The 16,675-nt window shown below is 38.7% G+C and overlaps 1 protein-coding gene and 1 long non-coding RNA gene across 2 annotated transcripts in view; one reads left to right on the forward strand and one right to left on the reverse strand.

Moving 5' to 3' along the window:
• Positions 1-3,615, reverse strand: part of LOC138964675 (cAMP-dependent protein kinase type II regulatory subunit-like) — an 81,220-nt gene extending 77,605 nt beyond the window's left edge. The window contains exons 1-2 of the mRNA XM_070336698.1: positions 3,523-3,615; positions 2,675-2,839 (exon numbers count right to left, since the gene is read on the reverse strand). Of these exons, the coding sequence (XP_070192799.1) occupies positions 2,675-2,777 (103 nt within the window). The 5' untranslated portion in view covers positions 2,778-2,839; positions 3,523-3,615. The remainder of the gene's footprint in view (positions 1-2,674; positions 2,840-3,522) is intronic.
• A 5,873-nt stretch (positions 3,616-9,488) lies between these two features.
• On the forward strand, positions 9,489-15,371 carry LOC138964667 (uncharacterized). The gene is made up of 5 exons (XR_011455175.1): positions 9,489-9,743; positions 10,038-10,200; positions 10,574-10,711; positions 12,706-12,863; positions 14,197-15,371. It is a non-coding gene; the product is annotated as an uncharacterized lncRNA (long non-coding RNA).
• Positions 15,372-16,675: the final 1,304 nt, after the last annotated feature.

Raw genomic sequence — 16,675 nt, forward strand, 5'->3', positions numbered from 1 at the left:
ACTGCTCATGTGCGTGGTCAATCGCAATGGAAGAGAATGGCCGCCGGGTTTTGTTGACGACAAATGCACCCAGATAGAAGGCTTGATACACAGCTGGAATCCTTGTCAACAGCTGACACATGTCACGCAGATGCACAGAAAGCCACCGCGCATATAGTGTATGTGGTCCAGTGCGAAAAACCATGGAAATCAGAACCGCTAGTGCTTGGACAAACTGATCAAAGTTTGCAGTCCAAATTGCGTAAACAAGCTGCAGTACGTTCAGTCCAAGCTGCAAAAGCTCTTTTCATGGTTTCTGTAAAGTGACTGGTCCCCGTGGCGCAGTGGTTAGTGCATTGGACTGCGGGCCGGGAGATCGTGGTTCGAATCCCATAAGGGGTGCGTGGGTTTTTCGGGCTTCGGTCGGCTCCTACCCAGAGTGGAAGTGCTAAAGTTCCAATGGGAAGGCTGGGATCACACAGCCGAGTGTCATTCACTTCACGAATGCGATTGACTCAAAAAGCGCGAAAATAAACAAACGTGTCTCGATTCTTGTGACCCTTTCTGCCCAGGGCTCTCATGGTGACTTTGGTCCCAGTGTTCCTGTTCCAGCCATCCCTGAATATTCTGCTGCCAGCCTGGGATGCTCCAGGGGGGTCGACGGAAGGACGCAGTGGCGTTCTGCTCTCTGAGGAGACGCTCACTCAGTCTGGCGCCGCGACTCAACAGTCAGTGTCGTAAGTAGCGGTGCCTGTGTCCCTGGCCAGGAACAGGACCGATACTGAACACCGTCGAAGTGACTCAGCAGCAGTGCAGTCAGTGTCATCTTCCGAGGGTAGCCTAAGGCAGCGGCCTGACATCCTTCCCTGGAGTGTCTGTAAGATTTGTGAGGGTGCCCAGATGCCTGACCAACACTGGGGGCTCATGGATTCGACAAAGTCTGGCGGCAGAACGAAGTTCGGGGGTGGATGTTGCAGTAAGTGCTGGGACGGGGCGGCGCGGGAGCATACTGGGAGAAGGAACAAGCGTCGGAACAAGCAAAAAGAGGATGAAACAAACAAAAACATAAATGAAAATAAATACCAAAAGAAAAAAAGGAAAGACAAAAAAAAAAAGAGAGAAGAAAAGAAAAAAAAAAAAAAAAAAAAAAAAAGCCTTGCAAATATCTTGCATTTATCAAAATTCGAAACGAGGGACTCGCGAAGCACTAGTTTCAGTACAAAAACTGTCTCGAACTTTCATAGCAATCTGAAATTGGTCAACATGCTCACTATTTCAGGACTAGGTAGTATAGTACTACTACTACTACTACTACTCAGGACTAGGAGAAGGAAAACGGGCTTTTATTGGAGGAAATCCTGCAAAGGAGGAAGATTTCAAACCCTCAGGATTCTGTTTAGTGATGAAATTCGTCCCTGTAAATCCGTATGACTGGCAAAACAATTTTTGTCGGTATATGGCTTCTTTTCCAACAGCTAGTAGATTTGGGTGTGGTCGTGTTATCAATATAGTTTTAGAGGTTGGTAATTCATGTAGAGTGCAAGACTGTAAGACTGTTTCATGTTTGTATCTTTGTTGCTTCTTAACCATCAGGTAATACATTTCTTGTGATCAGTGTAGTGGTGGAGGGTGGTAAATCCTGCGGACTACAAGACAGCAGGACTGGAGCTGATTGAGGCTTAGCCCTGGACCCGACTGCGTCATTAGCGATGAACATAATCCTTGGAGTTGGAAGGACGTAAGAAGCATTACTTTTCCAGGCATATCTGCTGTCTGTGTCCATCAAATCTCTGATTTCCTATTGATATTACCCCCCGCCCACCCACCCACCCCCTCTCTCTCTCTCTCTCTCTCTCTCTCTCTCTCTCTCTCTCTCTCTCTCTCTCTCTCTCTCTCTCTCTTACTTCTCTCTCTTCCCCTCTCTCTCACTCTCCCCCCTCTCTCTCGCTCTCTCTCCCTATTTATATTGCCTACACCAAAATATTTCCAATGCGCCCACACAGCCTTTTTTGGACCGTCTCTCCGACCGCCCCCCCCCCCCTCCCCTCTACCGAGTTCCCACTCCCTCCCTCTCAGGCAAAACTGAACTCGGAGAAAAGGTATATATACTGATCAATGGCTATAATATAACCATCACCATTTGTATTTGTCAGAGTATGGTGGTGCTATTTTGAACTTAGTTGCAACGTAAATTCCTTCTATTTTGTCTAAATATAGAACTAGATCTAGCATAAACAGATTGTAGATTGGCATATGATCTGAAACTGTCAAACGCTTACAAGTGCGCTTTGTACAAGCTACCACCTTCAGACAAACCACTACCTGTACTGCCCATCAAGACAACATCGACGGCTTCAATCTCCTTTTTGAGGGAGAAAAGGCACAACTATCAATCCTCCTCTTCTCTGAAAAGTGTAACACTAACCCACCCTAACACTAACCCTAACACTGCCCCCACTAACCCTAACCCTAACCCTCCAAAAAAAAAAAAATTACCTCACTTTTAACACCGCCAAGACGTTGAGAAAATCAGGTATTAACAAGAAAAGGAGTCTAAAAATGGAGGTACGGTTACATAGCTGGGGGTGATATTAATAGAACATCTGATGAAATAAGGTCTTTGAAGGGGGTGGGCCTATAAATCACGGGGGCATTAAGAGAAGTTCAACTGTATTTGTAAACGCATTTCACTCACCAAAAGGCTCCCTCTCTGCGGGTGAGGCAGCAGGTTTGCCGCGGCTTTCGACGTTGATGCCTCTCAAGCCTTTGAGACAAGGGTAGGAAAACAAGCACCCCATGCCGTGATCGTCGCTCCAAGACCCCCTATGCTTCTCCTCTTGGGTCACTGGTCAATCATTTCCTGGAGGAAAAAGCAAGGCAGAATACGGAGAATAAGTTTTCAACGTCATTTTGTTCTGCGCTTAAATGTTTCTCCTCATGAGTGACTAGTCAATCATTTCCTGGAGGAGGAAAAAGGTCAGAAAAACAAGAGAGAGAGAGAGAGAAAAAAAACCAGTTTTTAATATCATTTTGTTCTACAGTACATCCAGATCTATGCAACTTTGAGCTGTGTGTTTTGAATAGTCATGGGAAAGATAAAAAGATTATTGCTAAATTGACTTATTTGAAATCGTGTGCTCGACCATCAACAGAATTTTATTGACAAGATCCCCCTTGGTCCGAATAAACAAATAATAGGCGGAGAACATTACACCAAAAACATCATAGATCTGTCGTCTTTGCTTATGGCTCTATCAACACATTTGGAGTAGAGACAAAGTCTGTTGGAACTCGTCTATTGCACAAAGTAGAGCCGTGTCAAACTGGCATGTATTTCCTGATTGCATAGACTGTTTTAAGATTAGATTAGTCTGGGAACGCTTTAGTGCAAGAAAACGTCGTAAGATCTGAGATTCGGAACTCCAATGTAAAACCGAGTGTTTCGTTTTGATGTCGCCTCGAAAAACAAGGAACGCTTTTCCTATTTTGGTCTGTACGTTTCTCGCGATGTTATGACTGGTCTATTTGTTCAGCCCAACTTACCAGAATGGTGAAAATATGCACCCTCGCCGTGGAAAAAACTAGCTAAGATTTGTATTTTTCACCGGTGGAAGCCATTACTCGGAAGGGACACTACTCCATGGGGGTGACGGGAAGACAACTACCGCAGTTAATCAAAATAAGAGAGAGAGAGAGATAGAGAGAGAGATAGAGATTGATTGATTGATTGATTGATTAAACTTTATTACAGAAGGATGGAGATTTTAGGCATTGCCTAGTCTTACAATCTGTCCTTGCAAACAAAGACGAGAACAAAACAACACATGAAAAGAGTATATGGACACTACGAATTTGACGAAACATACATATGGTAATAAGTAACATTCAAAAGCAATTCAAAAGTTATAGATTAACTAAATAAAAACTATGAAGTATAAAGATAGCAAAAGTAACAATGATAATAGCAATGAAGGCAATGATGATGATTTCATGATAATAAGATCAATAACAATAAAATAATAATAATGATAATAATAACACTAAAAATAATGATAATAATGAGTGCAAAGTTACGTTCAATAAGAACATGAGGTCCTGAATAAAAACAACAACAGCAAGCAAACAAATAGCAAGTCAAGTGTAGAAAAACAACAATCATAAAAAGAGAATCGTATCCCGTATCTTTTTCCATGCATAAATTGCATACACGCATGCTAATATACATGTGAAGCTATAAAATAACGTTTATGTATTGATTAAATTAGGGTGGTTTAAGATATCGGAGAGATAGAGAGAGAGAGAGAGAGAGAGAGAGAGAGATAGAGAGAGAGAGAGAGAGAGAGAGAGAGAGAGAGAGAGAGAGAGAGAGAGAGAGAGAGAGAGAGAGAGAGAGAGAGAGAGAGAGAGAGAGCATTGAATGTTGCAGACAGAGATCGTGTAGCAAGCGTGCTAATTTAGTGTTCGAGTTGCATGGGGGTCCTTTGCGTTCTTGCTTCCAAAAAACTGTCAAAGTGGTGCATGCATTAAAAACAAAGAAACAAACAAAGAAACAAACAAACATAGCATACCAAAAATAACAAACAACAACAACAACAACAACAACACATACTGACGAACTAGCCAAGCTTTTAAATGGAAGATCCTTCCCTTTCATTTCAATATCACGTTTGTTGTGGCGAGAGAACTGGCTGTTGAGTTCACTGGAAGCTGCCTTTCCATCAACAGGCCTACATTCTTTTTCAAACATAACCCTTGGCAAATGACGGAAGATATATGCTTGCAGTGGCCTTACTCGTGGCAAAAGAACATTCGTCTGCATAAACCTTCCTTAAAAAGTAATATCCTTCGACAGAGGGATCCAGCTGTTATTGCAAAAAAACCCATTAGAGCAGCACAAATTGGGTCACATTTGTGCATCTGGAAAACGCTAAGAGCTTGCCAATTGGATAAAACCTATCTGATTGTAAAATCCCATGTAGCAGGGTAAACGGAGAACATTATTTGTCATGTTTGATAAAAGAAGAGGATTACTTTCAGTTATGAAAGTGTTTTTGCAAAACGATTCATCAGAACTGACAGGAAAATCTACTCACAGGGATTATCGTTTATTCCCAAAGTAGCAACACATTCGGCTACCCTACCTTCACAAAGGAAAAAGGTTGCGTTAAATTGAAACATGTATGACACAAATATTTTTCAGAAAAGCGAAAAAATCTTTTCAACGTTGCAGAGTGACTGAAAGTATGTGTGTGCATGGGGGTGGGTGGGTGGGTGGGGGGGGGGGGGGGGTCTGAGCAACCGGCCTCGAATAAATTCAATGCTTCATGGTTAACTTGCTCCATTTAGAAAAGGTATTTCATGCCCTTTCTTGCTTTCTTTCTACAATTACTGTCCATTAAAAGTGCAAAATCTTGTAGCTGCACACACACACACACACACACATACACACACACACACACACATACACACGCAGGCGCACACACGCGCACACACACACAGCGCACGCACGCACAAACACACACACACACACACACACACGGCGCACGTACGTACACACACACACACACATACACACTCACACACACACACCCCTGATAGCATGCTAACGTTAATTTAACGTTAATTTAACGTTTGCATGGTTAGATTTTGGTTTACGGTTAGCATTAAACGTTAAATTAACGTTAAATTAACGTTAGCAGAAAAACGGTTCTAAAGCAAACGTTAAATTAACGTTAAATTAACGTTAGCAAGCAAACCGTTTTCATGGCAAACCTTTTTTAAACGTTAATTTAACGTTTGCCTGAAAACCAATATAAAACGGTTTGCATTGAAACGTTAAAATAACGTTAAATAAACGTTTACACATAACCGTTCAATATCAAACCATTTTTAAACGTTAATTTAACGTTTGCCTGAAAACCAATATAAAACGGTTTGCATTGAAACGTTAAAATAACGTTAAATAAACGTTTACACATAACCGTTCAATATCAAACCATTTTTAAACGTTAATTTAACGTTTGCCTGAAAACCAATATAAAACGGTTTGCATTGAAACGTTAAAATAACGTTAAATTAACGTTGGCACATAACCGTTCAAAATCAAACCAATTTCAAACGTTAATTTAACGTCTGCCCGAAAACACAAAAAAACGGTTTGCACTGAAACGTTAAAAAAACGTTAAATAAACGTTGACACATAACCGTTCAAAATCAAAGCAAAAGCAAAAAAAAAAAATTTTTAAAAAAATGTTGTTATTGTTGTGGTGGTAACATTGACATTAACAATAACAAGCAACAAAAAAAAAAATTTGAAAAAAAAAATTAAAAAAAAAAAATTAAAAAAAAATAAAATTGACATATTATATCAAAAACAAACGTTTCAAAAAAAAATGTATTTGTAAAAAAAAATAATAAAAAAAAATTACCATAATGTAACGTTAAATTAACGTTAGTTTTATGTTTTATGGCTAACGTTTATTTCATGTTTTATGGCTAACCTTAAATTAACGTTAGATTTAGGTTACTTTGCTCATCAAGATAAACGTTAAATTAACGTTAACATTTAACGTTAATTCAACCAAAATAAAACCATAATATAACGTTAAATTAACGTTAATTTAACGTTTACCGCTAATATCAATTTGACCAAAATAAAAGTATAATACAATGGCTGTCTGAACGTATTTTTCACGTTGAGTGCAAACATTAAAAAGAACCCCCCAAAAAACATAATCAAACGAATCATAAGGAAAATAATTTTATTTAATTTTTCATTTTGCTTTTTAAATTTTTTTCTTATTTGAAGATGCATTTCCCATAGTCTTTTCTGTCTGCTGTTGTTGTAGTGTTATATATGTAGCTAAAACCATGTTAAAAAAAGACAAGCAAACACCAACATGTAAAGTCAAATCAAAGTTTGAAAAAGGTTTTTGGTGAGAAGGTTAACTTTGCAGCTAACGCTATATGATCTTGTTGTATTACTTAATCCGGAGAGCATGCAGGCTGTTGATTTTTTTATTTTTTTTTTATCTCTGTCTCATTGCAAGGATGGTACTGGCCAGGTCTCATATTTTGAGCCAAAGAGTGTACATGCTAACATAAAACAAAACAAGAAAAATAAATAAAACCATTGGAAACATGTTTTGACAATATGTTGTAAACATTTATTCATCATTCCTTGATATTTCCACAATATAAAAAATAAAAAATAAAACCATGATAAAAATGTCAAAAGTTGAATCAGTTCTAAAGTTTCTAGAAGTGAGTTTGGATATATACATATATATACCACACTTTTAGGTTCTGTACCTAGAAATTTACCAATTCTATTCCATCTTTTGGGTTTAAAAAGTTCTTTGCAGATATATATATATTATACATCCAAAATGATGCCACAAGAGACAAGGAAATATGAGGTTATTTGCAACACCACCAGCAGAGGAAGAAGTCGCTCACTTTGCAGCAGCAGATAAAAAGAATTGTTGAATTTGAAGCAGGAGCAGACACAGAAGTTGTTGAATGTGTAGTATCTGCAGCAGACAAAGAAGTTGTTGAATTTACAGCAGACGATATATTTGTTAAATCTGCAGCAGCACACAAAGAAGTCATTCACTTTGCAGCAGCTCCAGACAACAAGAATTGTTGAATTTTAAGCAGGAGCAGACACAGAAGTTGTTAAGTTTGCAGCAGGAGCAGCAGCAGACAAAAAAGTTGTTGAATTTGCAGCAGATGATATACTTGTTAAATCTGCAGCAGCAAACAAAGAAGTCATTCACTTTGCAGCAGCACCAGTCAACAAGAATTGTTGAATTTTAAGCAGGAGCAGACACAGAAGTTGTTAAGTTTGCAGCAGCAACAGACACAGAAGTTGTTGAATTTGCAGCAGACGATATATTTTTTAAATCTGCAGCAGTAGCCATGGAAAAAGTTGTTGATACAACCAGTGCAGACGATGACATGTCTGCAATAGGCGACTTTGAAGATCTGCTCCACATGCCATGACACCTGCAAAGACAAAGAATGCAACAATCTTAAAACATAAAGAATTCAGTGTTATTTGAGAACTTCAGTGTAAACACTATAAATGTCTTCTTTGTTGGTGTTCTTTGCTGAACATAGAACTGAAGGTAAATAAGGTTTAAATTGTCTTTGCATTATGCCAATATTGTTGAATTTACTTCTGTGAATTTGCTAACTTTGATAGCATCATTCTGTGTTTGAATGAAATGCTCTATGTCAATGCTGCCTGGCACGGACAACAGCCCTACCCACCCGTCCACCCCCACCCCACCTACACACACAGAGAACACCTTCCCAAAAATGTTCCCCAGACTAAGACAATAGAATGTCAGTTGGACCTTGACTAAAAATATGTATAGGTAAAGATGTCCCAGCTACAACAAATTGTTCTGTCAGAAGACCTCCTACATGTCGAAATGATGTGATGGCCGACCAGCCAAGAATTACATGTATCAATGACCCTATGCTGAGGCCTGACAATAACACTGCCTTCTCTCAAATATGATTTTCTGTTATATAATAATATGACTGCTGGAACATTCATCTTAGCGTTAAACAAGGATTTTACCTGCAAACACACACACACACACACACACACAGTGACACACACAGTGACACACACTTACTTGGCCTCAACAGCCAGAATGTCGGGGTTGTACCTTGTAGTTTACATCCCTGTGAATGCTTTCTGAACATTCCATCCTCATGGTAATTCCTCCCACCCTGCAATGAAAGCATTGATGTGTGAATTGCATTAATTACAATAGTCTAAACACACTCAAATCTTTACTTGTTAATGAAGACAGAGAGATAGAGAGTGGGAATGGGGGGAAGGGGGGGAGGGAGAGAGCAGTTGTCAATCAAACCTTGTTTTAAGTGTCTTTGAATAGATCATTTTCGAAAATTACTCCCCATGCCTCTCCTGAGATCTCTTATTTACTGTACAGTAATGCATTTGACCTGAAGCTGTAAGATTGAACAGTAAGTGCCCTGGGTGCACATGTGTGGAAAGTATCAGATTGAGAGAGAGAGAGAAATTTTCAGATTGAGAGAGAGAGAGAGAGAGAGAGAGAGAGAGAGAGAGAGAGAGAGAGAGAGAGAGAGAGAGAGAGAGAGAGAGTAACAGACAGAGTCTAGAGACAGAAAGACACAGAGAGAGACTGAAACAGAGAAAGAAAGAGACAGAAGGCAGGAAAGAAAGAGAGAAATCCACCTTTCCAATCGTTATGCATGATATTGCTTTGATATTTGTGACTCGTATGAAAAATAAGTCAACAATCACAATGCCAACGGATCGTGAATCACAACATTACCTGAATTTCTTCAGTGCTGAAAGTTCCATTTGCCATTCGCCTCAGCGTCACAAGATCTGTAGTGTGTATTCCTGATATGCTGAAGTGTAGTATGTTATCTTATACATGTATCAGCAGTCACACTGACTTTGAAGTTGCTAGCGTGTTAGAAACTTTTTTTAATTTCAATTCCAGTTCCACAGTGAAAAGTTTGAGACTGAGAGTAATGTCCCTTGGCGATCAAGGGAGGTCACTCAGAATTTTCGTTTCTAGTTATCGAAGGACGTAACGGCAAGTTGTGCTGATGAGGAAGATTGGAAACTGGCACTGGCAGAACTTTGCAAGAGCACTATGATACACCAACAGAAACGAACCAGACTGGACAGTCCAATACTAAGACCGAAGCGCAAGACATAACCGGACTGGTTTCAAGATTTTTACAAACTTTGAGTGAGTATTGCCTATGGAACTTGGAAGATAGATTTGCTAATTATTGAGACTAGATCAGATGTATTTTTTATCTCTTGGAATACATGACTGATGAGACTAAAAAGTTTGCTTTGTTTCTTAGGTGTGTGTGTGTGTGTGTCACTGTGTGTGTGTCACCGTGTGTGTGTTTAGGTGTTTGCTGTTTTTCTTTATTGTTGTTGTTGCCTGAAATGGTGATTTTAACTAAGAATCCTTTAGTTTTATGATTCTGTTGTGCATATATAATATATAAATAAATAGCTTTTATTCTTTCAGATTTATACCACAAAAAAAACTGTCTGCATTTGGTGGGGAGGTGCCTTAACTGGTCAAAAGAAAAGTGAGCTGATTGATGGCATGGCCGTTCATCGCATTTGGATGGGAAAAGGCAAAACCAATTTCCATTCTTCAACAAGCTGAAGGTTTGCATTGGAAAACAGTAAGTGGGTTTTTTAAATGAGTTTTCAATGTAACTGACAGAACAATTTGTTGTGTAATTATTATATAATCAGTTGTGTAATGCTTGCAAAACACACACACACATGTACACATGCATCCCCCATCCCAACCCACCCCTTTCCACATGTATACATGTACATTACATACACACACAAACTCCAATTTGAACTGTACCTGTTTCAGTGGTGGACCTTTCTGGTGACCTGTAATTACTCAACTGTCTGTTCGAACATATTGGGGAAAATAATCTATCAATGTGCTTTTGTAAATTTGTTGGTTAAATCAGAATTACTTTCAATTCTGTTTCCAGTCCTTTGTGCAAATTCGTATTAATTGGACATTATTTCTTTCAGATGAAAAAAATCCTTTCTACAATCGGAGAGAGAGAGGTGGCAATGGGAGGGGGCCACAGTCTGAAGGATGGCTGTACCAAAGCATGCAGTTGGAAGGGGACAACCCATCAAGGTTTACAATTATCAGCTTTGAAAACAGTGAGTACAATTTGGTACATGTATAATTATTGCTTGCAACAGACCCACAACCCACCCACCCCCCCACCCACACTCACACACTCATATAAATTCATATATCAACCGTTTCTGTTTCAGTGATGGACTGGTATGATGAACTTTTCTGTCTTTAAGTTTAATAACATTTAGGAAAACATGTTGTCATTCTGTGCTTGGTTTTTGTTTATTTGTTGATAAGGCCTAAAAAAAAAATAGGTGTGGTTACGGTAACCCAACCTACCCTATTTTTTTGGGCCGACCCTATAAATTTTTATTACATTTGTCAAAAAACAACTAAAAAAACCCAAATAAACGAGTGCAGAAAATGCAATGAAAGCGAAAGCGCCCGAGTCGCACACTTATTTCCCTGTCAACTAGGTTTAATTTGTACACGTTAGAAAAAAGTAAAAAAAAAAAAAAGTGATTGCCTACCTTCCTACCCTATTTTATTTTGGCTATGTTACCGTAACCACACCTATTTTTGAGTCACTTGAGAAAAAGTGACTCTATGTAATCGGTCAGTGTTGGTCTGTCCGGCCGGCCGTCCGTAGACACCACCTTAACGTTGGACTTTTCTCGGAAACTATCAAAGCGATCGGGCTCATATTTTGTTTAGTCGTGACCTCCAATGACCTCTACACTTTAACGATGGTTTCGTTGACCTTTGACCTTTTTCAAGGTCACAGGTCAGCGTCAAAGGAAAAATTAGACATTTTATATCTTTGACAAAGTTCATCGGATGTGATTGAAACTTTGTAGGATTATTCTTTACATCAAAGTATTTACATCTGTAGCCTTTTACGAACGTTATCAGAAAAACAAGGGAGATAACTAGCCTTTTCTGTTCGGCAACACACAACTTAACGTTGGGCTTTTCTCGGAAACTATAAAAGTGACCGGGCTCAAATTTTATGTGAACGTGACTCATTGTGTTGTGAATAGCAATTTCTTCCTGTCCATCTGATGCCTCATATAATATTCAGAACTGCGAAAGTGACTCGATCGAGCGTTTGCTCTTCTTGTTATATTTAGTCAAGTTTTGACTAAATATTTTAACATCGAGGGGGAATCGAAACGAGGGTCGTGGTGTATGTGCGTGTGTGCGTGTGTGTGTGTGTCTGTGTGTGTGTGTAGAGCGATTCAGACTAAACTACTGGACCGATCTTTATGAAATTTTACATGAGAGTTCCTGGGTATGAAATCCCCGAACGTTTTTTTCATTTTTTTGATAAATGTCTTTGATGACATCATATCCGGCTTTTCGTGAAAGTTGAGGCGGCACTGTCACGCCCTCATTTTTCAACCAAATTGGTTGAAATTTTGGTCAAGTAATCTTCGACGAAGCCCGGACTTCGGTATTGCATTTCAGCTTGGTGGCTTAAAAATTAATTGATGACTTTGGTCATTAAAAATCTGAAAATTGTAAAAAAAAATAAAAATTTATAAAACGATCCAAATTTACGTTTATCTTATTCTCCATCATTTGCTGATTCCAAAAACATATAAATATGTTATATTCGGATTAAAAACAAGCTCTGAAAATTAAATATATAAAAATTATTATCAAAATTAAATTGTCGAAATCAATTTAAAAACACTTTCATCTTATTCCTTGTCGGTTCCTGATTCCAAAAACATATAGATATGATAATTATGTTTGGATTAAAAACACGCTCACAAAGTTAAAACAAAGAGAGGTACAGAAAAGCGTGTTATCCTTCTTAGCGCAACTACTACCCCGCTCTTCTTGTCAATTTCACTGCCTTTGCCATGAGCGGTGGACTGACGATGCTACGAGTATACGGTCTTGCTGAAAAATGGCATTGCGTTCAGTTTCATTCTGTGAGTTCGACAGCTACTTGACTAAATATTGTATTTTCGCCTTACGCGACTTGTTTTTTTTTTGCATAGCTGAGAATCCTTGTTCTCATTCCTGTGCACATGACATGTATTTATATTGACTTTTATTCGCTCAGATAACAAACAAGTCTACAATTGGTGGGAAGGTGTCTGGACTGGTGGGAAGAATGATGAGTTCATTGATGACAGATGATTGTACCAAAGTCATTCAATCAGAAGGGGAAAAAACATCGAAGTTTCCATTGTCTGTGCTGAAAGTTCACACTGTTGACCAGTAAGTGAATTGTTTAACTCAGTGTCGTCTTTTTTACATTTAGTCAAGTTTTGACTAAATGTTTTAACGTAGAGGGGGGAATCGAGACGAGGGTCGTGGTGTATGTGCGTGTGTGTGTGTGTGTCTGTCTGTCTGTCTGTCTGTGTGTGTGTGTGTAGAGCGATTCAGACTAAACTACTGGACCGATCTTTATGAAATTTGACATGAGAGTTCCTGGGAATGATATCCCCATACGTTTTTTTCATTTTTTTGATAAATGTCTTTGATGACGTCATATCCGGCTTTTCGTGAAAGTTGAGGCGGCACTGTCACGCCCTCATTTTTCAACCAAATTGGTTGAAATTTTTGTCAAGTAATGTTCGACGAAGCCCGGACTTCGGTATTGCATTTCAGCTTGGTGGCTTAAAAATTAATTGATGACTTTGGTCATTAAAAATCTGAAAATTGTAAAAAAAAAAAATTTTTTATAAAACGATCCAAATTTACGTTCATCTTATTCTCCAACATTTGCTGATTCCAAAGACATATAAATATGTTATATTTGGATTAAAAACAAGCTCTGAAAATTAAATATATATAACAATTAATATGAAAATTAAATTTTCGAAATCAATTTAAAAACACTTTCATCTTATTCCTTGTCGGTTCCTGATTCCAAAAACTTATAGATATGATATGTTTGGATTAAAAACACGCTCAGAAATTTAAAACGAAGAGAGGTAAAGAAAAGCGTGCTATCCTCCTCAGCGCAACTACTAAACCGCTCTTCTTGTCAATTTCACTGCCTTTGCCGTGAGCGGTGGACTGACGATGCTACGAGTATACGGTCTTGCTGCGTTGCGTTGCGTTCAGTTTCATTCTGTGAGTTCGACAGCTACTTGACTAAATGTATTTTCGCCTTACGCGACTTGTTTTTTCCTGTGGTGCTTAATTTCAATATCAGTTGTGTAATGCTTGCAACATACACACACACACACACACACACTCACTCTCTCTCTCTTTCTCTCTTGTTACAAATTGGGCTGAGACTTTTGATTTTGCATATATGTGGACTTGCGCCTGTGTGTGTGTGTGTATGCGCGCCTGTGTGTCTGTGTGTATACATGGGTGTGTTTCTTAGTACATGTATTGTATGTGTTTGTTACTGCTAATGTGTGTGTATGTGTGTTTGTAAGTGTATGTTTTTGTTAGTGTATGTGTCTGTTAGTGTGTGTGTGTGTGTGTGTGTGTGTGTGTGTGTGTGTGTGTGTGTGTGTGTGTGTGTGTGTGTGTGTGTGATTTAGTTTGTAATCCCAGCCATTGACTAAGAACCATTTTTCCTTCTCTATCCCAGGTTGGTATCCTGCATAAGATTATGACCACTTCAAAGTCAGGGAGCTGGGCCTGGCCACATAGTTCAAACAGAAGTTGAACTCCCTCACCATTACCATCATCATATTCTGTGAGGTGGACTTCACCTACGACCAGAAGTTTGACCAGTGTCAAAAAGCGAGTGCAGGCAGCTGCTAGTGCTACAGGACATCATTGCGCGCCATCTCACTAACAAGATTCAACACCTTTGCTGACCCACAGCTTCTGAATGCTGTGTTTGCAAAGCAGCCCGGCATCAAGCCTCATTTACATGGGTGCCATCATTCAGGACTAACACCAACAGTTCATAAACAAATATTCACTGTGCACACACATGTTTGGCAAAGTTGTGCAGAAAACATGCAGTCTTGCTGCTTGTTAATTTTTATTCATCGATGATTGTTTTTCATCTAGCTACTCCACAAAATATGTTAATATCTTTTGTGATAGCAAGAATCTTAATGAAATGAAGCAGAGCGCTATTTTAAGATCTGAGAAACAAAGGGACGTAATTGCTCTGCTATATGACATGTGCAACAAGAGTAAGTGAGATTATGTGGAAGCAATTTTCTTGGCACCTGTGAGAATAACACGCTTTGGAATTAACAAGAGACCTTACATGCTTGTCACACGTGTATGCATTAATAGCGCTTACATCCCTTTGTTTCTCATATTTTGTGCTACTGACTTGCTTGTATTACTGATTGTGCAAATACTTTGTATTGTTTTCATCTCTGATTTTGTCATTGACAGTGATCGCTGTCGATAATGAGTTTGCACAGCCCTATGGTATTTACCTTGATGAACCCATACCAACGCATTGTGATTGAAATTCTTAATTGCTGATCCTGTTATCGCCTTCTGATGATTTTTTTTATCAAGTTCAAACTAGTCAATGTAGCGTTGCTTCAATGAGATTAAGTCCACACATAATTTTTGTCTGCCCGATTGATAATACTATGCTGTGGTATTTTACTGAGACTGAAAAATGTGTTGTAATATTTTTTTAGTTCACATTTTCATGTTTTAGCAATTGAAGGAATTTAGTATGCATTGTTCAACATTTTAAAAGTGTTACTGTTATCAAATTAGTATTCACTTATTGAATTGGTAAAGACCTCAACAATTTAAATTTGAAATAAAATTTGTGATCTTGAATTTTCTGTGCATTAATTCAAATTTGTATTTGCAAATGTTATTTTAATGTTTTCAGGAGAACGTAAATTTAACGTTTGCATGTTAACGTTAATTTAACGTTTGATTATGGTTTTGTTTTGGTTAATTTTATGTTTGCATGCTAACGTTAAAAAAACGTTAAATAAACGTTAATAAAACGTTTTATTTTGGTTATTTTTATGTTAGCAAAAAACGTTAAAAAAACGTTAAATAAACGTTAATAAAACGTTTCTTTTTGGTTTTATTTTGGTTATTTTTACGTTAGCAATAAACGTTTAAAAAACGTTAAAATAACGTTAATCTAACCGTTATATTATGGTTTGATTTTGGTTTTATTTTGGTTATTTTTATGTTTGCAAAAACGTTAAATTAACGTTAATTTTAACGTTATATTATGGTTAGATTAACGTTAAATTAACGTTAGATTAACGTTAAATGTTAACGTTAATTTAACGTTTTATCACATGAGCAAATTAACGTTAAATTAACGTTAGCGGTAAACGTTAAATTAACGTTTACCGCTAACGTTAATTTAACGTTAATTTAACGTTAGCATGCTAACTGGGACAGACACGCACACACACACACACACGCACACACACACACACACACACACACACACACACACACACACACACACACATGGCGCACGTACGTACACACACACATACACACATACACACACACACACACACACACACACACTCACACACACACACACGCGTACACATGGCGCACGTACGTACACACACACACACACACACACATACACACACACACACACACACACACACACACACACACACACATGGCGCACGTACGTACACACACACACACATACACACACACACACACACACACACACACACACACACACACACACACACATACACACACACACACGAGGGTGGGGGATGTGGTGATGTTTTTCGCAAAGTTTGCGGTCTCAGCTTAGTCAGCCCTCCCCTCGTGGCCAGTCTGTATTTTTAGATCAAACGACAAGTAAGTGGAGCATCCTGTGCGTAAAATTCTCTTGACACACTGACTTCATAATGCAGTACAGTGCATGGCCATCACACACACACACAAACACACACACACACACACACACACACATAAACACACACAGACAGACGCACACACAAACACACACACATAATCACACATAAACAAACACACTCACACACACACACACACACACACGCCATCCGCCCCACCCCCCCCCCCCCCTCCCTACGTCTACCCCCTCTCCTTGTTCAACTTCATGCCGTCAAACAGAAAATGAA

Source organism: Littorina saxatilis, linkage group LG4 (genome assembly GCF_037325665.1).
Source record: "Littorina saxatilis isolate snail1 linkage group LG4, US_GU_Lsax_2.0, whole genome shotgun sequence".
NCBI classification, from domain to species: Eukaryota; Metazoa; Mollusca; class Gastropoda; order Littorinimorpha; family Littorinidae; genus Littorina; species Littorina saxatilis.